Raw genomic sequence first — 21,033 nt, 5'->3', positions numbered from 1 at the left:
AATGACGCTCTTTCTCAAAAGTGCGGGAAAAGCTGGCTCAAAATCGTGGTAATTCCATCAGGATAATTGCACAGGGCTTGAACATTGCTAACGATACTGTTCAGATGATTGTGGAACAAGATTTACAGAAGAGAAAGATTTGTTCAAGATTTGTGTCCCCCAGCCTGAGAGCAGGGCAAAAGAATACTGGATGTCGTCGCGTCAGTAGTGGGTCCAACCGACTGAAACTGACCCAGGATGGTTAAACTCTTTCACGTGTACGATACTGCCACAGAGATAATCAGTATAGGTGGACAGCATTTCGACTCAATTTCGGACGTCCAAAGGGCTGTGACGAAGGAACTCAACTGTCCCACAAGAGGACTTCCGGAAAGGAATCCAGAAACAATACAGCTGCAGGCAGCCTTCCTACACAAGTCATGCACAATGGCGACGCCTCCCGCACTCTCTACAAGTGTTACGTGCAGTGTAGCATTTCCAGCGTTTAACCAAGGCCAGGCTAGAGGGGAGTCTTCCAACCCCTTTTTGAGCATGAATTTTTTTCTTTGTGCAGGTAAGCTGCCTTGTAGTTTTTGCAATTCGTCGATCAAGGCAATTCTCGTATTTCCCGATAATGCCAGTCTCGAAATTTAAGAGACACTGTGCTGATCAGGTAGCCAGGCAAGATAAGCATGTTCTTCGTTCATATCGTTCCAGTTTTTTTAACACACAAAAAAAAAAGGTTAACAGGCACGGAATTAGACCTTTAGTAAAACTACTACAAATTAAGCAGGCAAGTGGGAATACGAAGAATTTGCTCCATACAATACCACACATGGCATCTCGCTGGAGTGCTGCTACATATTTTTAACCTTTGGCTGACGTTAATGAGACAGCCTCTGCCTGTATCATTTCACAACTGATATGATTAACCTGAGTACACGATATGTTTTAAACATTTTGAACACGAAACACGGCCACGGGAGAGTAATGGAAATGACGACGGAACATTCTTTTTTCTAGTTAGCGCATGGGGTGGGAGGAAACTACCTAATATGTTTTTTTTTTAAACGTTCAGATGACAACACCATCACAAATATTTTTCAATACCGAATTTATCAGCCAAGAGACAGTCGGTGATTTTGGCAGACATATATTCCACACACTCACATGAACATAGTTCCTTAAAGATGCAGAATAGTGTTCCTTGCATTGTAGGCTTCATGAGCTAAAATTTCCTGGACACTGAAGCACAAAATCTACAGTAGCAAGTATGAATGCCTTGTAGCAATGAAAATGCAGGATCACAACATCACTTGTGGTAACCAGGGAGAAAAAGGGGGGATGAAAAGAAGACTCCCAAGAAATGGACAGCAGTGCATGAAAAATCATGACCACATGAGTTTTTCTTGAAAAAAAAAAAAAATGCACACAACAAAGTGATTCATGAATGAAACAAGCATCACAATCCAACGCTGATCACTTGGTGGCTATCTTGAGTACGGCTTGCTATTATGTGATGAGCTCAACTTTTCTTTTACTGATGAAGGCATCTGAAAAGAAGGCAAGTCACCCAGTCAGTACTTTTGCTAATACATAGTAAATACTTAAATAAGAACAACTAGCAATTTATAGAGCTCACAATTTTTCAATTAATAATAATTGCTGGGTTTTAAGTCCCATAATCATGATGTTATTGCGAGGGACGCCACAGTGCAGGGCGTCAGAAATTTTGACCATCTGGTGTTCTTTAACGTGCACCTAAATTGAAGTACATGGGCCTCTAGCATTTCACCTTTATCGAAATGCGGCTGGGATTCGATCCCGCAACCTTCCTGTCTGCATTCGAGCACCATAACCACTAGACCAGAGGAGGGGGGTCAAAATTTTTTCAAATTCACTGACATCACATTTCCTATGATTCAGTACTACCTTAGCACTAAGATGTGCCTGTGGTTCCAGGCCTCACACAATGTACAATTTTTGCATCCATTCCCCTTGGTCATATCTTCAAAAGTGAACATTACAAATTACACTTGGAAAAGGAATAGTAGAGCAAACAGTCTCCCCAATCAGCACGATTTAAGATTAATTATATCAGGAACAGCAACTGAATTCAGAGTGGCATACAGTATCACTGCTATGTTTGCTCTGGTTATGCAGCTTTGGCTAAGTTATAATTGTGAAGTTGAACGTTAATATACTGTAAAATCCCTAGCAAGCGCCCCCCCCCCTTTTTCTGCGAAATTTAAAATATGCGCCTCCTCCTCTCCCGCCATTTCAACTGTTTCATTCACTGTTCTTATTCACCTAACGAAGACGAATAACAAAAAAAAAAAAAAGTGAATGCATGTGTATTCAATAAAGAATACCATTAGAAGCGCAGGTGTGCATTTTTTTTACTCTAAATGGCTCTTCTGACGCAATCTTGAATTTTGATCCGCGACCAAGCAAGGGCCCCCCCTCCAAATTTTGTCACATTATCCTTCACGATAGGGGGGGGGGGCGCTTGCTCGGGATTTTACTGTCGTAAACAGTGCTTTTTTCCAGAAATGCCAAAAGTTTCCATTTTTTAAAGTTATTTCTTAACAGTTAGCAAGCATATGATACCATTATATAAGTGCACCACGAGAACAATCATGCCATTAAGGCTAATTTCCCGACATTTGCACGAACTGACTACTTTTGTGCATTTCATAACATTCATTCAGTCTGTGCAGCTCTTTTGTGACTTCAAAGGAAGAAAACCATAAAGAAGAAAGGCTAAGAGAGAAAAGAGCATCTGACTAGTACAAGCGAGAAGCAAACATGACAGAGCACTAACATTCAATGGAATATCAGCAAGCCCAAACTGCCACAGGTGACCAAGGGCCATGTTCTGAGTTGGAGATACCGCCATAATATTGCTCTCAGTGTACACTGATTGGCTGGTGATCAATGATGCTACCGAGGACTTCTGATTTGGAGCAATTTTTGGAGCAGCAAAATTTCCGCTTTGGAGCACTTTGGAGCAGCAAAGTTTTCATCTTGGAGCACTTTGGATCAGATAATTTTGCATCTGGGAGCACTTTGGAGCAGCGAATTTTACATCCTGGAGTGCAATACAGAAGCATATTGCATTAACATTCAAGCACCTGAGTATTATTATGGGGCTCTTATGAAGGCTAGAAATATTTCGATTCATTGCAAATCTCATGGAAAAAATCAACTCAGGAGCATAGGCGTGCGTACAGGGGGGGGGGGGCGCCCCCCCCCCCCCAATCACCTTAGAGGGGGGCGGGGCGCAAAATCTGCCCCGTACATTGACCCTTGCGGTAGCAATTATATGGACACTCTCGGCGGATTTTTGCCGTCGCCGTTGCCGTAATTTTCCGTATAAAGTCCAAATTAATAACATTACCACGCGCATTCTAGCCGCGGGTAAAAGCTCGCGAGCGCTGGCGACGAACGCGGCTGAAGCGGAGATTAAACTAGCCGCCCCTCTGTCTCCGCCGGACGGACAGCGCATGAGATAACATCTTCCCGCGTGCGGGCCTGCCGTCGATTGCTCATCAAACAGAGAGGAAACGCCCTGCCCGTCTTTCGTAAGAAGCATGAAGGGACGCCAGGGGAGCGGAAGGGGGGGGGGGGGGGGCGAGCGCATCGTTCGAAGGGCGCAGTCGCTTGCGCGCGCGCTATCTCGAGGCATCAGGAGACGGCTTGCAAACTTGCTTTGTTCTCAACGCTTACTTCGCGTTTAGAGAACTCAGAGCAAGAAAACGCTTCGGTTCCTGGAGGGGCCATATTCGCTTAAACCAGCGTTTTGTCGAGCTCGCGAGATCGGATCCAAAAGAGTTAGCTGCTAGTCTTGCTTCGTTTCACAATACAATTTTTTGGTATCGCATTCATTGCTTCGCTCTTAAGCGAAACTGAGTTTTTTTAACCATTAGCTATTGACCCCCGAAAGCGAGGGGCGGACGTGTAACATGGCGTAGCCGCTTCACTGTGGGCCGTCAGCGACGGGCTCGCTACTGACAGCTGCGCATTTGTGGCTGCTGCGTTTTTATTCCGCTTATGTGGTCAAATAGCCACAGCCACATCCAAAATAGCTTTACTGCCTCCGAGTACAATTATCAGGCGTTTTGGTGTGTGCCCAGGCTCTCGCAAATACATTCGGTACCTGCCATGAACCCCGCTTAACTACGTTTCAACTGCCACTTGCAATTTAGATTCTCGTGATGAGCGCCGCTGATACCAGCAAAGCGTGGAATAGATTACAGCTCTCTCGCATGGAGCATTTGGAAATGATGACGTGGAACACAAAGGCTGTGGCGGAAGAACTCGTACGGCTTTCCCCGATGCGTGTGCGCATGTAAACGATGCGCGAACACATCGCCGAATCTCTGCCGATAAGCAGCATTTGCTGCTGTGTGAAGCTGATCGTTTTTAGTTGTGTGCAGCACATCGCTAACTAAGCTGACGCTGTACTGTCGCTGCATCGTACACATACATTTTTCATGAAAAGGTTCGTGGTGTGCGCTTTGTTCCTGACTGCACAGTGGCACGGCAATGGCGAGCTGGTATCATTTGTAAAGGCAACACATTTGTGCAGCGCACTTAGCGGTCTCACACAAAGAGGCAGCATGAATGGCGGCGTGGCACGTTTGGGTTCTTGCCTATTAAATGCATGCAACTGCGCTAAAACACATGCACTACCGAGCAGTTAACTGAAGATGCTTATCGTAGGGGTTGTCAGCGATTAAGCTGTACTGGCGTGTTTGCCACCTGCCGCTATCACACGCCTCCTTGCATTTCCGCCGCTTATCTGTAAAGACATCGCCGCACGGCGCTGTGATTGCGGCCCCTTTGAATTTCTGGTCTACTTCACCCCATAACCCTTTGGCATTGCAGCAAAGCCGACTTTCGGACTCTGCTACTGTCTCAAACAAATTGACTCGTAAGAGCGCTGGTTCGAACCTATGAGATGATAGACACGGCAGAGGTGGGGGCTTCAATTAATGCCTTTTGGACCTGCAATTTAGGCAGAAAGTCAGAAAAATCGGATGCCGAAGAGTTTCAGCATCTGAAATTTCGGACATTCTCATACATTCATGTACGTCTATGGGGCTGGTGACGGTGTTGCGAAAGTGTCTGAATTTTCGAGCATGTCCAGAAAATTGGGTGTCTGAAAAATCGGCAGTTGACTACAGTTCCTTCTGACACTAGTTCCTTCTGCCTAAAGCAGTGTGCCTTTTCTGCCTTCTTCAATGCACCAGAGCCAAAGAACCACAATGCCTACAGTGGCAACATCACACACTGTGCACTTGATGAGTGGTTGAAGCTGTCTGCCATGCTTGGTGATATTCCAAGCAGTGCATTTTGCACTGGTAAATTCATATATGACCCTGACTCTTGCTTGAAGCGTGGCTGTCTTGAGAAGAAGGAAAGGCAGCCCCGAGTTGGAAATTTTAACCACTTTCACGTCACACCACTGTTTTATGCTTAGCAGACACAACAGACACCTGAATAATCAATGCGCTAAGCTTGTTCATTGGCAATTCTTAAACCTGGCGGGGACACTTGAAAAACAAAGCCACAATAGAAGGCAAGAATACACAACACAGGCTTGGATCTCAAGCATAACGAAATTGCACTGCATAATAAGAGTAATGAAAATCACCTTGTGAGATGACTTTTCTACTCTGTCAGACTTGCTTGAAGACTTGTCTCCATCAGACTTGCTCTCACCATCAGACCTATCCCGGTGGGAATTTTCTCTGTCTTGCTTCTCACCATCCATTTTGTCAGACTTGTCACGGTCCGATGTCTTGTTTCGTTCGGAGCTGTTGTTTTCCTTGATATCAGACCTATCTTTAGAACGGTCACGCTCAGCCTTTCCTTTATCAGCCTTCTCAGGACGCTCTTTGTCAGACTTACCCCGATCAGATTTGCTATCACGGTCAGATTTACCATCTCTGTCAGACTTGCTATCCCTTTCAGATTTTTCCTTGTCTTTATCTGACTTGTCCCTATCGGATTTGTCCTTGTCAGATTTACCCTTATCTGAGCGACTCCTGTCACTTTTGTCTTTCTCCGATTTGTCCCTGTCCATTTTGCTTCTGTCCGACTTATCATTGTCTGTTTTATCCCTCTCTGACCTGTCTCTGTCTGATCGCTCCCGATCAGATTTTTCTCGGTCGGATTTGCTTTTGTCCGAACGGCTGCGATCAGATTTGTCCTTGTCGGAACGGCTTGACTTTTCTTTAGAACGGTCCCTGTCTGACTTGTGCTTGTCACGTGAGCGATCCCTCGACCTTCCCCTGGAGCGGTCTCTAGATCGTTCTCTAATGCGATCTTTTGATCTGTTCCTTGGCTTTTCCTTAGAGCGGTCCCTCGACCTCCCCCTTGAGCGTCCCCTGGACCTGTCGCGGGACCTCTTCCTAGAGCGGTCTCTTGACCTTTTCCTGGAGCGGTCCTGAGACCTACCCCTGGAACGGTCCCGTGACCTTGCCTTTGAGCGGTCTCGTGACCTTGCCTTAGAGCGGTCCCTTGACCTACCCCTGGACCTACCCCTGGAGCGATCCCTTGACCTTCCCCTTGAACGACCTCGTGACCTTCCTCTATCTCTGGACCGATCCCTTGATTTATCCCTTGATCGCCCCCTTGAACGCCTGCGTGAACGGCTTCGAGATCTCTCATGGGATCGGTCACGTGACTTTCCTCTATCCCTAGATCGCGCCCTAGAACGGCCTCTTGACCTAGACCTTGACCGATCGCGTGAACGATCCCGTGACCTTCCCCGAGATCGGCTACGAGACCGTGACCTGCTCCTTGACCGCGACCAATCACGGGAATGATCAGACTTGTCATCTCTATCAGCACTGGCACGAGAGTTGTCCTCAGCTACTTCGTCTTCAGACTCCTCTTCATCTGGCTGAGGAGGACACTCAGTCTCTGGCCTCCAGATGCACACATTGCCATCCTCCGCACCAGTAACCACGAAGTACTGGAAACATAAATAAAACATAAGTTTAGAACCCTGAATATGATGAAATCTCAGGAAATTCCCTCGGCAAGTGCAAATTTAATGCATAGTGCAAGAACAATAAACTGTGGATGATTTGCATTCTCCTTCCACTCTTTGCACTAGGTTACGGGCCATTAAAAATTTCAAATAAGAATACATACTGCAGATTTAGGATAGCTTAATCCAAAAGGTCTGCATAAATATTTTCATAATTAGGATGAACTAACCATGTGGCAATTCCCATGACAAAAGAATCCATGAGAAAACGTAAATTCAGACAACAAATATACATTCAGATTGTTGTGAGAGCAGATTGATTAATTTGGGACATTGCTCTTAAAAGCAGCTTTTTTTCTAGTTCTTGATCGATCTTGGTGGCTGAAGGAATGTATATCTGTGTGCCAATTTCAAATATGCAGTTATTTTTCTAGTACAATATGCAGTCTTTAAAATTTCAGGCATTCAGTGTGCTTTTTTGTAAGAAAAGCAAGTGTTTGCCTAAACAGAGAGTTGCCAAGTAAATCAACATAATGCAGTAACCTGGAACGAGAACTGTGAGCAAGAAAACAAGAATGGATGTTCTAAACCCATCTGAACGAAAGTTATGGTATGTTGAACATATGCAGTGATGTGGTAGACTGAAGCTGTTTTGGAGCAGGTTTTTGGAGCAGCAAAAAGGGCGTTTTGGAGCCGGTAAAAGGGGTTTTTGGAGCAGCCAAAAACGCGTTTGGGAGCAGGAAAAATGGCTTTTGGAGCAGGTAAAAGCTCACTGCCAAGTGGAAAGATGACCCGTGTGAAGCAAAACAGTCAAATGAGGAGGAACTCGTTTGAAATAAAAAGTTCTGTCCAATAATGGGTGTTTGCATAACACCATTGGATCACCTAACAGCCCCGTAAGCGTAAACATTGGTGCTGCGGTCTTATAATGGCTTAGGGTGGCCAAACAAAACCCGCAGGTAGGGTTTCCCAACTGCAGTACAATCTCGGGGATATGAATCTGAAGGGTGAGCGACAATATTCGTATCGCCCAAAATTTCGTATCATCAAAAAACTAGCAAAACCTGTTTTCAAACCCCGATATACACACAGAACATTTATTTCCCTCAAAAGAACTTGCGTACGCCTTTCTGGGACACACGTGAACGGACCAACAAGGGACGGCGCGGCTGGCTGCCGCGAAAGCGCGTGTCAAAGCTTTGCATGAGGCCAACTGAAAACTAAGTGAAGTCCGCTCCACCATACACTCTAAGAAAAAACCGAGTATTTGGGGAGTATTTCTGCTACACAACAATAATCGTCATCTGGCTTGCTCGCGTTTCCTTTCTTGAAAACCCGGCTCTCGTCACTTTCCTATCAAGAATGCTATGTCACGCTGATAACGAGAGGAAAGTACGCGAGGTGGATGACGATTATTGTTGTGCAGCAGATATACTCCCCAAATACTCGATTTTTTCTTAGAGTGTAGTGACAAGCAAAGATCGACACGAACGCTGAAAGGCTTCGTGCCAGGCGCGTAGGCAGAAATTTTTTCGGGGGTGGGGGTGGGGGAGGGGGCCTGGCTACGCCTCTGCTTCGTGCCCTTTTTTACGACTATAAAGCCTTTAATCTACCGCTGCGTTAGCTGCGTACCTTCGGAGCTTGCAGTCGCTATCGATGATTGCGTTTATAGCGACCGTGGTTTCGTGCCTTCAAAACTACGTAGTTTGTTACTATCTAAATCGCATCTGCCGCGGTTTTGTCTGCGCCGTTTGCAGAGAGCAGCGTCGCTTGAACTGGGTGGGCGTTGGACGTGCGTGCACTTTCGGAGTTCCGTCAATTTCATCGTCGCCATACATAATAGTAGTGTCAAGAGCGACCGCGGTTTCGCCCACAATAGTTGTGGCAAACGATAATGACAGTTCTGACAGTGTGCGCACTGGCCGCGCATTACTTCCAGAGCTAACAGCATTCTGCTCTCGGCGGTCGCTCGACAAATTCGGTATCAAAGTTCGTATCACCCGCCACGACGCGGAAAAGTGTTCGGGACATCCAAATTTTGGCCAATTCGACACAGTGGAATTCGGCTGGGGAATTTCACAAATTCGTATCAGCCGGTTACGTTTACAGTGAGACACGCACAAGTATTGCACTGCTATGAAAGCTTCAATGAAGAAATCCGGCAGGTCCCACGCACTGTGGGAATTGATGTAATGCGAAGCAGCCAGTAAAGAGATGCATACAGTGAAACCTCGTTAATACGTACCTGCCGGGAACGCGGCATAACTACGCACTAAACGGTAGTACGCATTAAACACCAAGTACAAATTTGCATCTCCTAGCGTACGCCATCGCCCAAATAAATAGAGTGCCACAGCAAATATTGCCTAAAGTACCCACCGCAAAGCCTTTTCTTTCCTGGCACACTCGCACGACCGCCCGATAACGCGTAGTGGCGACGCCGAAGAGCATTTCGAAACTATTGCAGGGTCCCTGATACGTGGTCAACGCAGTGACCGACATAGCGACAGAAGGGACAGTGTGATTTCCGCGGTATATGTGTGTGCGTCTAACCGCGATCTGCCACTAAACGAAAACTGACAGTTCCAGTGAAACGCGGTACGGCCGCGTGGAGCCGGGAGCCGATCGTCTCCCGGCTAGTTGTGTGCAGCGCGTCGCCTACTCGGCTCACGCTGTCACTACCGGGCCGCTTGCTGTGCCGCACGCGCGCATTTATCGTGGGAATGTCGTTCGTACCCACTTCGCTCCAGATCGTGCACAGATGCGGCGAGTAGCTTGTTCGGTTAACGCAGCGATGACGAGCTTCATGCAAGCGATGCGCACTCCGCGATTCTCTAGCGGTCCTGGCAGCGGACGGAGGCGCGTTGTGTGGTCGCCTAATAAAAGCTTGCAGTATGGTTACAACCGCGCTACGCTTGCAGTATCGTACACGTGCGTTTAGTGTGATAGCGTCAATGCAGCGAGGTTTCTCGGCGCCCGCGACCCGCAACGCTAACTACGCAACAGCGATCTGCTTTCGTTTCTACAAAGCGGTGCGCGCCTTATGACGGCTTAGCAGCGTTTGCTGTCGGGCTGAAGTTCTTCGACGTGGTTGAAGTTCTTCGACCCTACCCGAGCATTTGTGCCATTAATTCAACTTCAGCCTTGAAGACGGCCGCGCACAACGAAGCGGCAGCGATCGGCGGCCCAGCGCGTTCAGGTTGTCGCCTAATAAAAGCGTGCAGTAGGCTTAAAAAGTAGCGCTGCGCCGCACGCGTGCCCGAGCAGATAGCTGAAGATACTTATATTGTGATAAGGTTGTCGGCGATAAGTCATGTCGGCGCGTTCGTCGGTGGCCGCCACCTCGCCTTCGTTCTTTCCCGATGCTTAGCAGCAAAGGCGTCGCCGCAATCGCGCGGAAGTCGGAATCGGGGATCGACTGATCTGCGCACTTCTCAAAAAGGCGGAAGACCTTTGGCGGCACATTCTGGCGTCAGGAAGTTGAGCAGCACAGTAAAATTTTATGGCACAAAAAGTTATCGCGGTACGCAGGGTACGCACTAACCGGTAGGCATAGGGCGAACCACTACGGCTTAAGCGGTCAGCGAATGCATTGGGCTCTATGGGACTCGGTCGGGGATTCGTCGCAGCTACGTTTTAACCGTTAGTACGTTTAAAGCGGGTACGTATTAACGAGGTTTGACTGTACAACGCCTTGTTTGCATTTGAGGCAAACTGTACATGGCATGTTTGTCATGCATTCATGCATGTATAATCTTTAATATAATGAAACGTATATTCTGGTATATGCAATGCATGCCCTGTCTGGTGTATATCCAGTTATCGAAAAGGCTGGAAGCGCAGCAAGACGGTGTCATGTAAACATGCCGTACATGGCATGTTTACATGACACAGTCTTGTAAAAAATAGGCATTAGTTCGCTATATTGTGCAATTGAAATATAATTTGTTTAAAATTTAACATATTTTCAATGCAAATTTCAGCGCGCAAGTTGGCTTCATGGCACTGCTTGTCGATAATGCAAGAAAGGTGGCTTACGGCAATACGCAGGGATTTTTTTTTTTCTTTTTTGCGTGGTTTCAGTTGGCGCGGGTTGTAGGTGAGAAAATACGGTATCGCTGTAACAGCAAATCAACACTTTAATACACAGCTGTGCTTGCTCGTCGGCTGCCGCAAGCCTCCAATCTGCCTTGGCCCTGATGTTGGCGTTGTTTTTCAATATCACACTCAGCGTGCTTCTAGGGATGCTGTGCGCAGCAGCGGTGTCGGACTTTTTTTCTCTACGTTTGATTGTGTTGATTATCACCAGCTCTGCACAAAACAGCCAGGTTCTTCCATTTTACGGCAGCCATTGCGTTACCAAAGGGAGCTGGGAAGCGAAGGCACGACTGCCATGACAAGAATCATAGGAGAAAGCATGCAATGGCAAGTGATAGTTTCTACTCGACTAGTGCAGAGTCCTAATTACATCACTCCCTCTCCCAAATGCATACAGGAAAATACCCTTCCATGAGAAAAAGCCAACTTGCGGCGTACCCCACTGCCCAATGCAAGATATATCAAGCGTTCTAGCTATTTTGTTTAATGTAGCCATAAATTTTCTTATACATTGACATTAAAACATTGTCATGTTCGAAAATAGTTAGATATGAAGAATAATTCAATTTACCCAAGTTCGATATAGTCGGTTTTGACAGTACTCAATTTTTAAGATTAATATGCGGTCCCAAGGGAGCCCAAAAAATAGGTTGTTGGATGTAATCGTATTTGATTCAATCAGGGAATTCTGCTATTTCAATACACCTTACTGCACCCCTATCTGAAACTACTTTACTCGTTGAACAATCGTGGATTATGTGGTGTGACATGACCAAATAAGTGGTTGGAAAAATGGCAAAACAAAAGCATGTTTCATTTCACCTAGAAGAGCATACCTTGGTCAATGCCGAAACTCTTGGCAAGTCCCTGTGGCCACGCCAAAGAACAGAGATGAGCTCAGGCTCTTCTGTTACATTCCACAAAAGGCAGAGACCCCTATAAAAGATAATAAAATGTGATGCACTGAGCAACTTATTCTAACCTGGCATCGAGAGACAAACGCAATCGACAACCTGCATGACTGACAGCTATGCAGCAAGGAACAAATATGCACACTTAAAGGACAGCTTCGCAGATTTTTTTTTACCATGTCAAGGCACTCGTGATTCTGTTTCTGAGACACTCCTGTCACACGTCTGAAAGAAATGCTCAGCATGCTCAAGGATAATTTTTAATATGCAAAAAAGGTGCAAAGCCGAAACCAAAACCCAACCGTGCAACTGTCTTCAAGTGATGTATAAAAGGCAGAGTCCCGACAATTTTTTTCAGGTCAATGAATCACAATAAAATTCGCTGGGTACGTTCCTTTACACATTTCAGTCACTTATGCCAAATTACAGGCTTGAGAGACACGTAAACTGCTTTCAAATGCATTTTATTGTTTGCCTCCAACTGCCCACCTGGCTTCCCACAATTATTGGCCAAATTTGTATGTGTGAAGTAAAGAACCGAGGTGTCCCTACAGCACGTGCTGTCCACAAGGCAATGACTGTGCGTGTTTGGCCAGCACTTCACTGCTTTGGCGTGTGAATTTCAGTTCCCTTTTGGCGGGCGTGGGTACGATGGGTGGCAAGTGGTGTTTCGTTGTGGGGCTGCACACAATTCCCCGATTCCCCATAACAGTCATTAAAGGCCAACTCCGACGATTTTTCGAGGTCAATGGATCTCAATAAAATTCGCTGGGTACGTTCCTTTTCACGTTCCCGTTATTTATGCTAAATTACAAGCTGGAGAGATACACAGATTCATTGCAAATGAATTTTATTGAGTGCCCTGACTCTACCCACCTCGCTTCCCAGTATTGGCAACATTGAGTGCGTGACGTCATTTTTGGCAAAGCAGAAGTGATGGAACTGAGGGGCCACTACAGAGACTGCTATCCGCAAGGCAACAATTGTGTGTGTTTGGCCAGCGCTTCTTTGGCTGGGTGTGTGAATTTCAGTTCCTTGTGGTAGTGCGTGCAATGGGTGGCAAGTGGCATTGCGTTGTGGGCTGCACACGATTCCCCATTGGCAGTCACGAAACACTCGAACCCAACAATTACCCTGCGTTTTTATATTAGTGTTTTAGCTAGCGATGCCGGTTTACCACACGGAAAGTGCGGCAATACCGTACCGGCTAAAGAATGCAGATGCGTGAATATTACCGTACAGAAACACTTTCCATAACATATAGAGGGTGCACCGGGCCTCTCGGTATACGGTGAGCTGCGCGTTCTGCGAACAACGTAGCCTAATCTAGTAACGTTGGTGCGAAAGGTGGCTCGTACTTGGATTACATTAATAATTCCTTCGGCCCTACCAACACGATGCTGAACACCGCTATTGCCAAACTTATGCACTCTTCCCATAGCAACATTAAGAAGCATTAGTTAGTCCCCAAACTTCTCAGCGATAGCATTTTACCCGATCGCGGCCCCACAAGCTTGAGCCGCCTGAACAGGCGGCGCCATCTGGCGGTGGAATGTAGAGTCACTGGAAAAATTTCAGAGTATCGCATCTGTTTTCCGCGCGCCGCCGCTGCCGCGATTGGCTTACTCGCATCACGTGACCTTTCGTCGCCATATCCCTTCCGAGCGCTTTGGGTGCAGGCGCGTTGTATGCAGAGTGTGGCCGGACATTTAGCCGTACCATGGTCCCTAGAGTACTTCGCCGCTTTTTAAAACACGTCATGCGGATGCCAGAGAGTAGCCCACCAGCAACCGAACGTAATCTCGGAATCTCGTTTATTTTTACATTCCGTGTGGGAAAAATTAACGTCAAAGAGCGTTGTTTTACGTGGCTGCATAGTTGACCGCAATGAATTCGCCCCCGAAGAACACTCTTTTCCGCAGTGAACTACGCAAACTTTGCTGGAAAAGCTCTCATGCGACAGGATACTTCAGCTTTTCGGTTCGCTATGCTGTGCAATATTGAAAACTACATGCCACATACCTTTCTATATGCTCGGCTGTTTATATCTCAATCTATTGAACAGATTGCGCATGCATTTCGAGTTATAAGCGTCTTACGCACAAGAGCGAAATCAAAGATTTATTAAAATAATAACTGTTTACTGGTATATCTTGAAAGCAGTTGTGGCAAGATCATCTGCCCTTGCGCAAAACAGAAGCGTGGAGCGCTGTTGATAAACTTGGTATAAGGCAAAGCGTATTTTTTAATGTGTGCAAAAAAATGTTGCTAATGCTGCGCTGCGCCAAGCGTACCCTTGAGATACTGTTTAGTGGGCGAGAAATGGTCACAGAAAAAAAAAAAGAAAGAAAGAAAGAGAGTCGGCAGCTCCCACGCATTGAGGGAATCGATTTCATGCGAGTCTTAGGTCCATATACATACTGCGTTGCAGTAGCATGTGCTTTAAGATTTTCTGGGATGTGCTATTTTGATCAAAAGAATATAGAGTACTGTACCGAGGAAGTTTTAATAAGAGTGCATTATGAAAAAAAAATAAGTTGAAATTAAAAGCAGTGCAGCAACAACAACAAAAAAAAGCACTGATTGTCGGAACACAGCAAGATATTTGCAAATACACTGCAAAGTTGGGAATATTAAGGAGAAAAAACAGGAAATGAAACTATTACATAGTGATGTCGATCATCTTTGATGTCCGATTTTCTACGTATGTGTTAGGAAATGACAACGTATTCGCAAAATAAGATGCACCTTACCTACACGCCGATTCACCCTTGCGTTCGGCTGCTGGCGTTCCGAACCGAGACATAAATACGTCGAGCACAACTTCCAATTACCGTACACACACCATTTCTATTACACAGAACACCCAGTTGAACAGCAAGCGTGGTGTGCAAGCAAGGTACGCGTGAGCGATCAGTCGAAGTACGCAGTGTTTAAGGTTCTCGATGTTGTTCGATAATGTTCTCGAGTGCGCTATGAAGTGAACCTGAACATCGACTGGAAAGCTAGCGCAAACAGTCAATATTCACTAAGTGTCGAAGTAAATGGAACCTCGCATGAAGCCACTCCGCTAGTACTACTATGTTTACAGCTCCAGACCTAGCGAACATACCCGGCCGTGACACGAAAAGAGACCGATGAAGCCACGATGAGAGTTCGCAAGCACAAGGCAACATTCGCCGAAAGTCCTATTAGTTCTATACGTGCTAGCGGGACCGGCATGCCTTGCATGATTTCCGGTTTTTGCAGACTTATATGTCACACGAAGAGAGTATGCTCGGTTGGGTTTCGGTTTCAGTGTCGCACTTTTTTACTTATTTAAAATTATTCTCCAATTTGCCGAGTATTTCTGCTGTCAGGCCCGTGACAGGAGCGTCTCAGGAACATAAAAGCCCCATTACTTTGACATGGTCAAAAAATCGCCGGAGTTGGCCTTTAAGCACTCACAGCTAACGCTTACCCTTTGCCTAGATATTAGAATGTTTTAGCTAGCAGTGCCAGTTTACCGTAGGGAAAGTACGGTAATACCATACTGGCTAAAGAGTGCGTATGCGCGAACTTTATTGCACAGAAACTCTTTCTGTAACGTATGCCAGGTCTATCCATATATGGTACGCTGCGCATTGTGCGAAAGCTGGCTTGTATTAAATTTCATCGATCCTATTGGAGCCAAGTTAAACGCCGCCATCCACAAACTTATGTGTTCTTCCCATAATAACATTAAACAATTTTAGTTTGTCTGCGAACAGCATTTTACCCGATCGCAGCAGCCACAAACTTGAGCGCCCTGGACAGGTGGTGCCATCTGGCAGTAGATTGTGCAATCAGGCAAGCGCACAACATCAGTGGTGTAAATCATGGGGGGGTCAGGGGGGTCCTGACTCCCCTTGTGTTCAGGCTGGGGGTAACACCCCTTGCAAAGGTCCCCCCTCGATATTTATCTTTCAAATGTCATATTCTTGAGAGTTAAGGATAGCATACTCTCCGTTAAATCAACTCTGAAATCTGAAGCCCATCACTGCAAAGCACAAGCTTTCTGAAATGCTAAGGGTTAGCTACGACGTGACGCATGTTTATTAAACTGGGTTTCGAAATGCAATGTTAACAGAATCCCACATACTCTACCGTTGTTTATATAGACGATTGTTGGAAACCATTTGCTAGGAAGTGTAAATGCAAGTGCTAGATTATGATTGTGTCATTTTAAAGAGATAGACAACCAATCAGGACACGAACTGAGATAACCTCACTAATGGAAAGATTGTCTATTGTATTATCTAAAATGCACCTTGTTTTCTCGTTAAACACGGATTTATCTTTCTTTTTCTTCACTCAAAATTACCTGTGGCCTCTTGCGGCAAAAAAGGAAGATGCACTTGTGCTGATGAAGTGACCTTTTACTGGTGTACGCTATTACCGTATTTACCCGCATAATTTGCGCCCTCGCATAATTTGCGCACCCCTAATATTTAACCAGCTTTGCTAAAAAAAAAATATTTACTCGCATATTTTGCGCTCCCCGTCCCTCTCGAGCCAGCTCGCCGGCGCGCGCGCACGGGGAAACTTTGGACGGCCGCGCCCCGCGGCCCTCACCGAGCAGGCGAGCACAGTCATACACAAGACAGGCTGCGAGTGCGAAGTCCCTTCTTCCAATTACTTCGTTCTATTCTCCGGAAACCGCCGAGACCGTACCAACCGTACCCGAACACCTAAATCTGTTCACCGGTTGTCGGAACTATTCGAGCGTTCTCCCGCCGTGAGAATGCATGCATGCGACACGACACGGACTACTTTCTGCAGCGGAGGCATGCGAGGGCCAGTCGCGCCAACATTTTCCCGCGCTGACCCTCCTCCTCTGCGTCCGCGCTGCGACGCAGCCTTCGTTGATTTCGGAAGTTTAGGCAGTTTAGGTTTCGCGATCAGCCAGTTGCGTTTTCACTGTTCTCTTGCGCTGGGCTACAATAACTACTCGGCAAAATTCAAGCTAACTGTTATAGAATGTGCCTACGGAAACGGGAACCGTGCCGCAGAAGAGTTCGCTTTTTAATACAAGACCGAGAAGGAGACCGGTCCGAGGACCGAAGCATGGAAAGTTTCCTGCCGTTGAAGAGTACCTTTTCAAATATGTGCGAGAGCTTAGGCCCACCGGTATCGCCGTGCCGTGGCACCTCGTTACTCCCAGCATTGTCGCGAAGAGCTTCAAGAAGACGCCTCAACGCACTCGACGGAACCAAGGACGACGCGCTTTGGAAAAGCGGTGACAGCGGCCGCGGCGATGATTCTCAGTCGGACTTCTCAACCAGTGATTCTGACTAGACCGTGCATGACCGAATCTGGCTGGTTAAAGTACGTGCTAATTCTGTTAAAAACCGTTCGTTTGCGCTATAATTTATTTTCTTCTTTAATGTATTATATCGCGCGTGTTAGGACTATATATTGTGCGTTATTTCAGATGTGCTCGCGAAATCTCCGTGTAATTTGCGCACCCCCTTTTCGGAGCTCCAAATTCGCGAAAAAAAGTGCGCAAATTATGCGAGTAAATACGGTAATTGTATCTATATTAGCATTGAAATGCAACACACTATTTATTATAATCTCTTCTAACTTAGAACTGGCAGATATGCCTTCGTTTATACTGAGCAGAACAGTGGCGCCACCTTTGCTTGGCGTACGATTCGATGCTCAGGAGCGGTAGCATGAGCGTTTTAGATGCGAAGCAGCTTATGGCGAGGGCTTTGTCCGTCCCCCCCTCCCATGTTCCGCGGCGTCCACTCCCCACTGCGCATGCCCGTCCCCTCCCCCTCTAAGAATCCTCTACTCTACGGAGCCACGCGCACGACAGGTGGTGCGACAGCTGCGTACTCCGCTGGGGGCGGCATTGGTAGTTCCGCGGTATAAAATGACTGAGTGCGCGCGCCTCATTCTATCCTGCGCAACGCTGAGATGGGCACCAGCGTCAACGCCGCCGCCAGTGTCAGAGTTAGCACCAGCAAAAGCGCAAGCGTCATCCGACGACCCTGGCTCCCCGCTGCTTCACATCCACACAGTTTCCTTTAGCGGGAGATGGTGCAATTTTTTAACTGAGGGCCTAGCGGCACGTGCCAACAAGTTGGAGAAGTACGAAGAGTGCCTCGCAGCCTTTGTGATTAGCCCCGGCAACGCGCTGCAGAAGCTAATCACAAAGACGAGTGTCTGGCTCGCGAGGCGGTAAAGGGTCCTCACGTGATGACGAGCATTCAGAAAACTTAATTCTACCTGCTTTTTATATAACAGTTGAACATGTCAATATGACGGTGGTTAACCACAGTTTCACTCACTCCTGTGGAAGCAGAACCTTGAGCTTTTACAACGAGGAGGGCTATGGGCATCGCTATCGTTTCACAGCGTTGCTGGAGTAATAGCGTACACTTCATGATGGGAACAAAGAGCGGTGGACACGGGACGGTCCAGTGTCCAGCGCTGTTTGCTCCTACCTTAATTATGTACCGGCCAGCCCAGTTAAGTGCACTCCTGCAGTACACTTTAAAGGCTTTTCAGATAAAAAAAAAAAAAAAAAAATACTGGTTATAAAGTAACCATGCGTTTTGGGATCAACCGCTGCAGCTACAAATACTACAAAGGGTGAGCTTTTAGTTGCTCCATAAAAAACTGGGTCGAGAAAAATTGGTTGTCAGTCCCTTAAAGAAAATCACCGGTGAACATAAAAATACTTTACAAGAAAGACTCCAGGGGTAAATTGTGGGAGGCTATTTCTAACAGGTATCCATGATGGGGAATGGAGAAAAGCAGTACCTTTATGCGTTATAACAAAAAAAGTGCTAGATATTTTATTTCGTGGTTTAATCCGAACGACACAGTTGGAAAGAGCCTAACTACGAGTCACGCTTAAAAACCAACTTCGCGATGCTACATACGCTTATACTATTGGCTGCTCATGCTCATTTTTTTTTTAAACTTCACTTGAAAGCATGATTTTAATTTTATATAATTAAAATTAAGGCATATTTATAAAAACAAAACGGCCGACATTGCAAGATGTGTGTCCCCCCTAGTGATTTTTCTGGATTTACGCCACTGCATAACATACACAAGGGTTATACTTCCTCGATAAGGAATGGATCACTGATCCTAGTTAGCCTCCAAATGCGTCCAAACCACAGCTGTCATTTTCTTACAGCTCCAAGGAGCTTGTGCATATGGCACGGTAAATCACAGAAATGGTACAGCTGGTGCAGCATGGTCACCTTTCTGCTGAGCGTCTGCTCTCCGTGGGTTTCATACTCTGCGCTGGGGGGACAGGTATGCCTTGCATGACTTCTGGTTTTTACCTCATTATATGTCATGCGAAAACAGTAGCTCGGTTGAATTTCAGTTTCAGTGATGTGCATTTTCGTTTATTTAAAATTATTTTCGAATTTTCCGAGCATTTCTACTATCGGGCCCATGATAGGAGCATCACAGGAACAAAGATGCACGATTACAATGATATGGCAAAAAAAAACACCAGAGTTGGCCTTTAAGGGGCACAACCTGGAAGTCGCGCAAGGCATGTTGGCCTGGCCAGCACGGAAGACAAAAGCTGTGAAGAGCAGACGCTCATTGAAAACATGACCACGCCGCACCATTTGTGCCATATGTCTCTGGTTGAGGTTCTTTTAGCTGTGCTTGCTCACCAAACAAATACACTAATAACATACTGGCTGAAGAGTACACATGCAGCTCTACCACATGAAAATGCGGTAGAGCTGCAGTTCTAATGTATATCGGGTTTATCCATACACAGTAAGCTGCACAATATGCAAAATACGACTCTTACTTGGCTTGTAATAAATTTCATTGATCCTATCGGCACAACGTCAAATGCCACCATCCACAAATTTATTCCTTCTCCCCACAACAATATTAGAAAGCTTTAGTTTGTAGCGCGAAAATTTTACCTGATTACCATAGCCATAAACTTGGATAGCCTGGACAGGTGGTGCCATTTAACAGAGGAAAGGTGAACCAGGCAAGCACATAATGTAAACAAGTGTATTCTGCTTCATTGAAGGTGCAAATTTTTGGCAGCGGCGTATTTCCAAATGCGTTGCCTTTAGAACTTAACAGCATGGTATTATTTACCGGCAAACACCCGTTAGCCAAATACACACGCTGCAGCAGTTTGTTTGCTGTTTCCTTGAACACCTATAATGGCGCTTCCATCACTCGCATCACTGTGCCTAGGCTGATGCAACACAATGTGGTTGATAATTGTGGGAAGCCGTGTGCGGTTCGAGGTCACTAATAAAATTCATTTGTAAGCAATCTGTGCATCTCTCAAACCTTTAATTTTCCATAAAGAATGGAAGTATGCAAAGGTACATAACCCACAAATTTCATTAAAGGAGTGCCGACACAAAATTTTGAAGTAGAGATAACTTGCAGGATAGATTTGTGTGGATACACACGCATCATCCACAAAGTATCAATGGCTAATATAGCCTAGAACACATTTAACGTTATTTTAAAGTGCGCATAGCACAACAGCACACGAACTGCCCCACCTCACGGCATCGACACCAACTTGTTTTTATTGCAAACAACCAACAACCACCCACATCACGAGTTTGTGTAGGCTTCCATGCTCCTTGCAAGTGCTCTCTCCTAGCAGGCCTTTTCAAAAGAAAGAGGGAGCACCTCCTTTATGCACTTGCACAGAAGTACAAAGGCTGACATTCTTGCATGGGCAGTGCATTTTGTGGGGTCACACATACTTACAATATCCCATAGGTAATTATAGCGGCACCCAGAGAGCCTTCGTTGAAAAGCGTTGTCAACGCAATGCTCACGTGCTCGTGGTTTTGTGTGCTCACGTAGCCAGCTATGTTTACAATAAAACCCCTACGGGTCCCACCTCTCATGGCGCTCTCTAAAACCGAAACTGTGACTGGACACTATAAAACCATCTCCAAATAATTAACCATTGTGCGTTCAAGCAAACAAGCTTTCCAGCCTTGATAAGACCGTCATTAGCTACTTGTTACACAGAAAAAAACAAGATGT

General features: G+C 46.1%; 1 protein-coding gene across 5 annotated transcripts in view; it reads right to left on the bottom strand.

The window, feature by feature from the left end:
* Window positions 1-1,076: 1,076 nt before the first annotated feature.
* Window positions 1,077-21,033, bottom strand: part of LOC125756122 (serine/arginine repetitive matrix protein 5-like) — a 96,306-nt gene continuing 76,349 nt past the window's right edge. For 4 of the 5 annotated variants that reach the window (XM_037672844.2, XM_049418829.1, XM_049418832.1 and 1 more), the window contains 3 exons: window positions 11,917-12,016; window positions 5,639-6,964; window positions 1,077-1,532 (listed from right to left, as the gene is read on the bottom strand). In XM_037672844.2, coding sequence (XP_037528772.1) covers window positions 1,470-1,532; window positions 5,639-6,964; window positions 11,917-12,016 — 1,489 coding nt within the window. In that variant the 3' untranslated portion in view covers window positions 1,077-1,469. The remainder of the gene's footprint in view (window positions 1,533-5,638; window positions 6,965-11,916; window positions 12,017-21,033) is intronic. The other variant, XM_049418831.1, reaches the window with a different exon arrangement.

This window comes from Rhipicephalus sanguineus, chromosome 1 (genome assembly GCF_013339695.2).
Source record: "Rhipicephalus sanguineus isolate Rsan-2018 chromosome 1, BIME_Rsan_1.4, whole genome shotgun sequence".
Taxonomy (NCBI): domain Eukaryota; kingdom Metazoa; phylum Arthropoda; class Arachnida; order Ixodida; family Ixodidae; genus Rhipicephalus; species Rhipicephalus sanguineus.
Note: the sequence above shows the minus strand (reverse complement) of the source record. Positions and strands in the feature narration are given on the sequence as shown.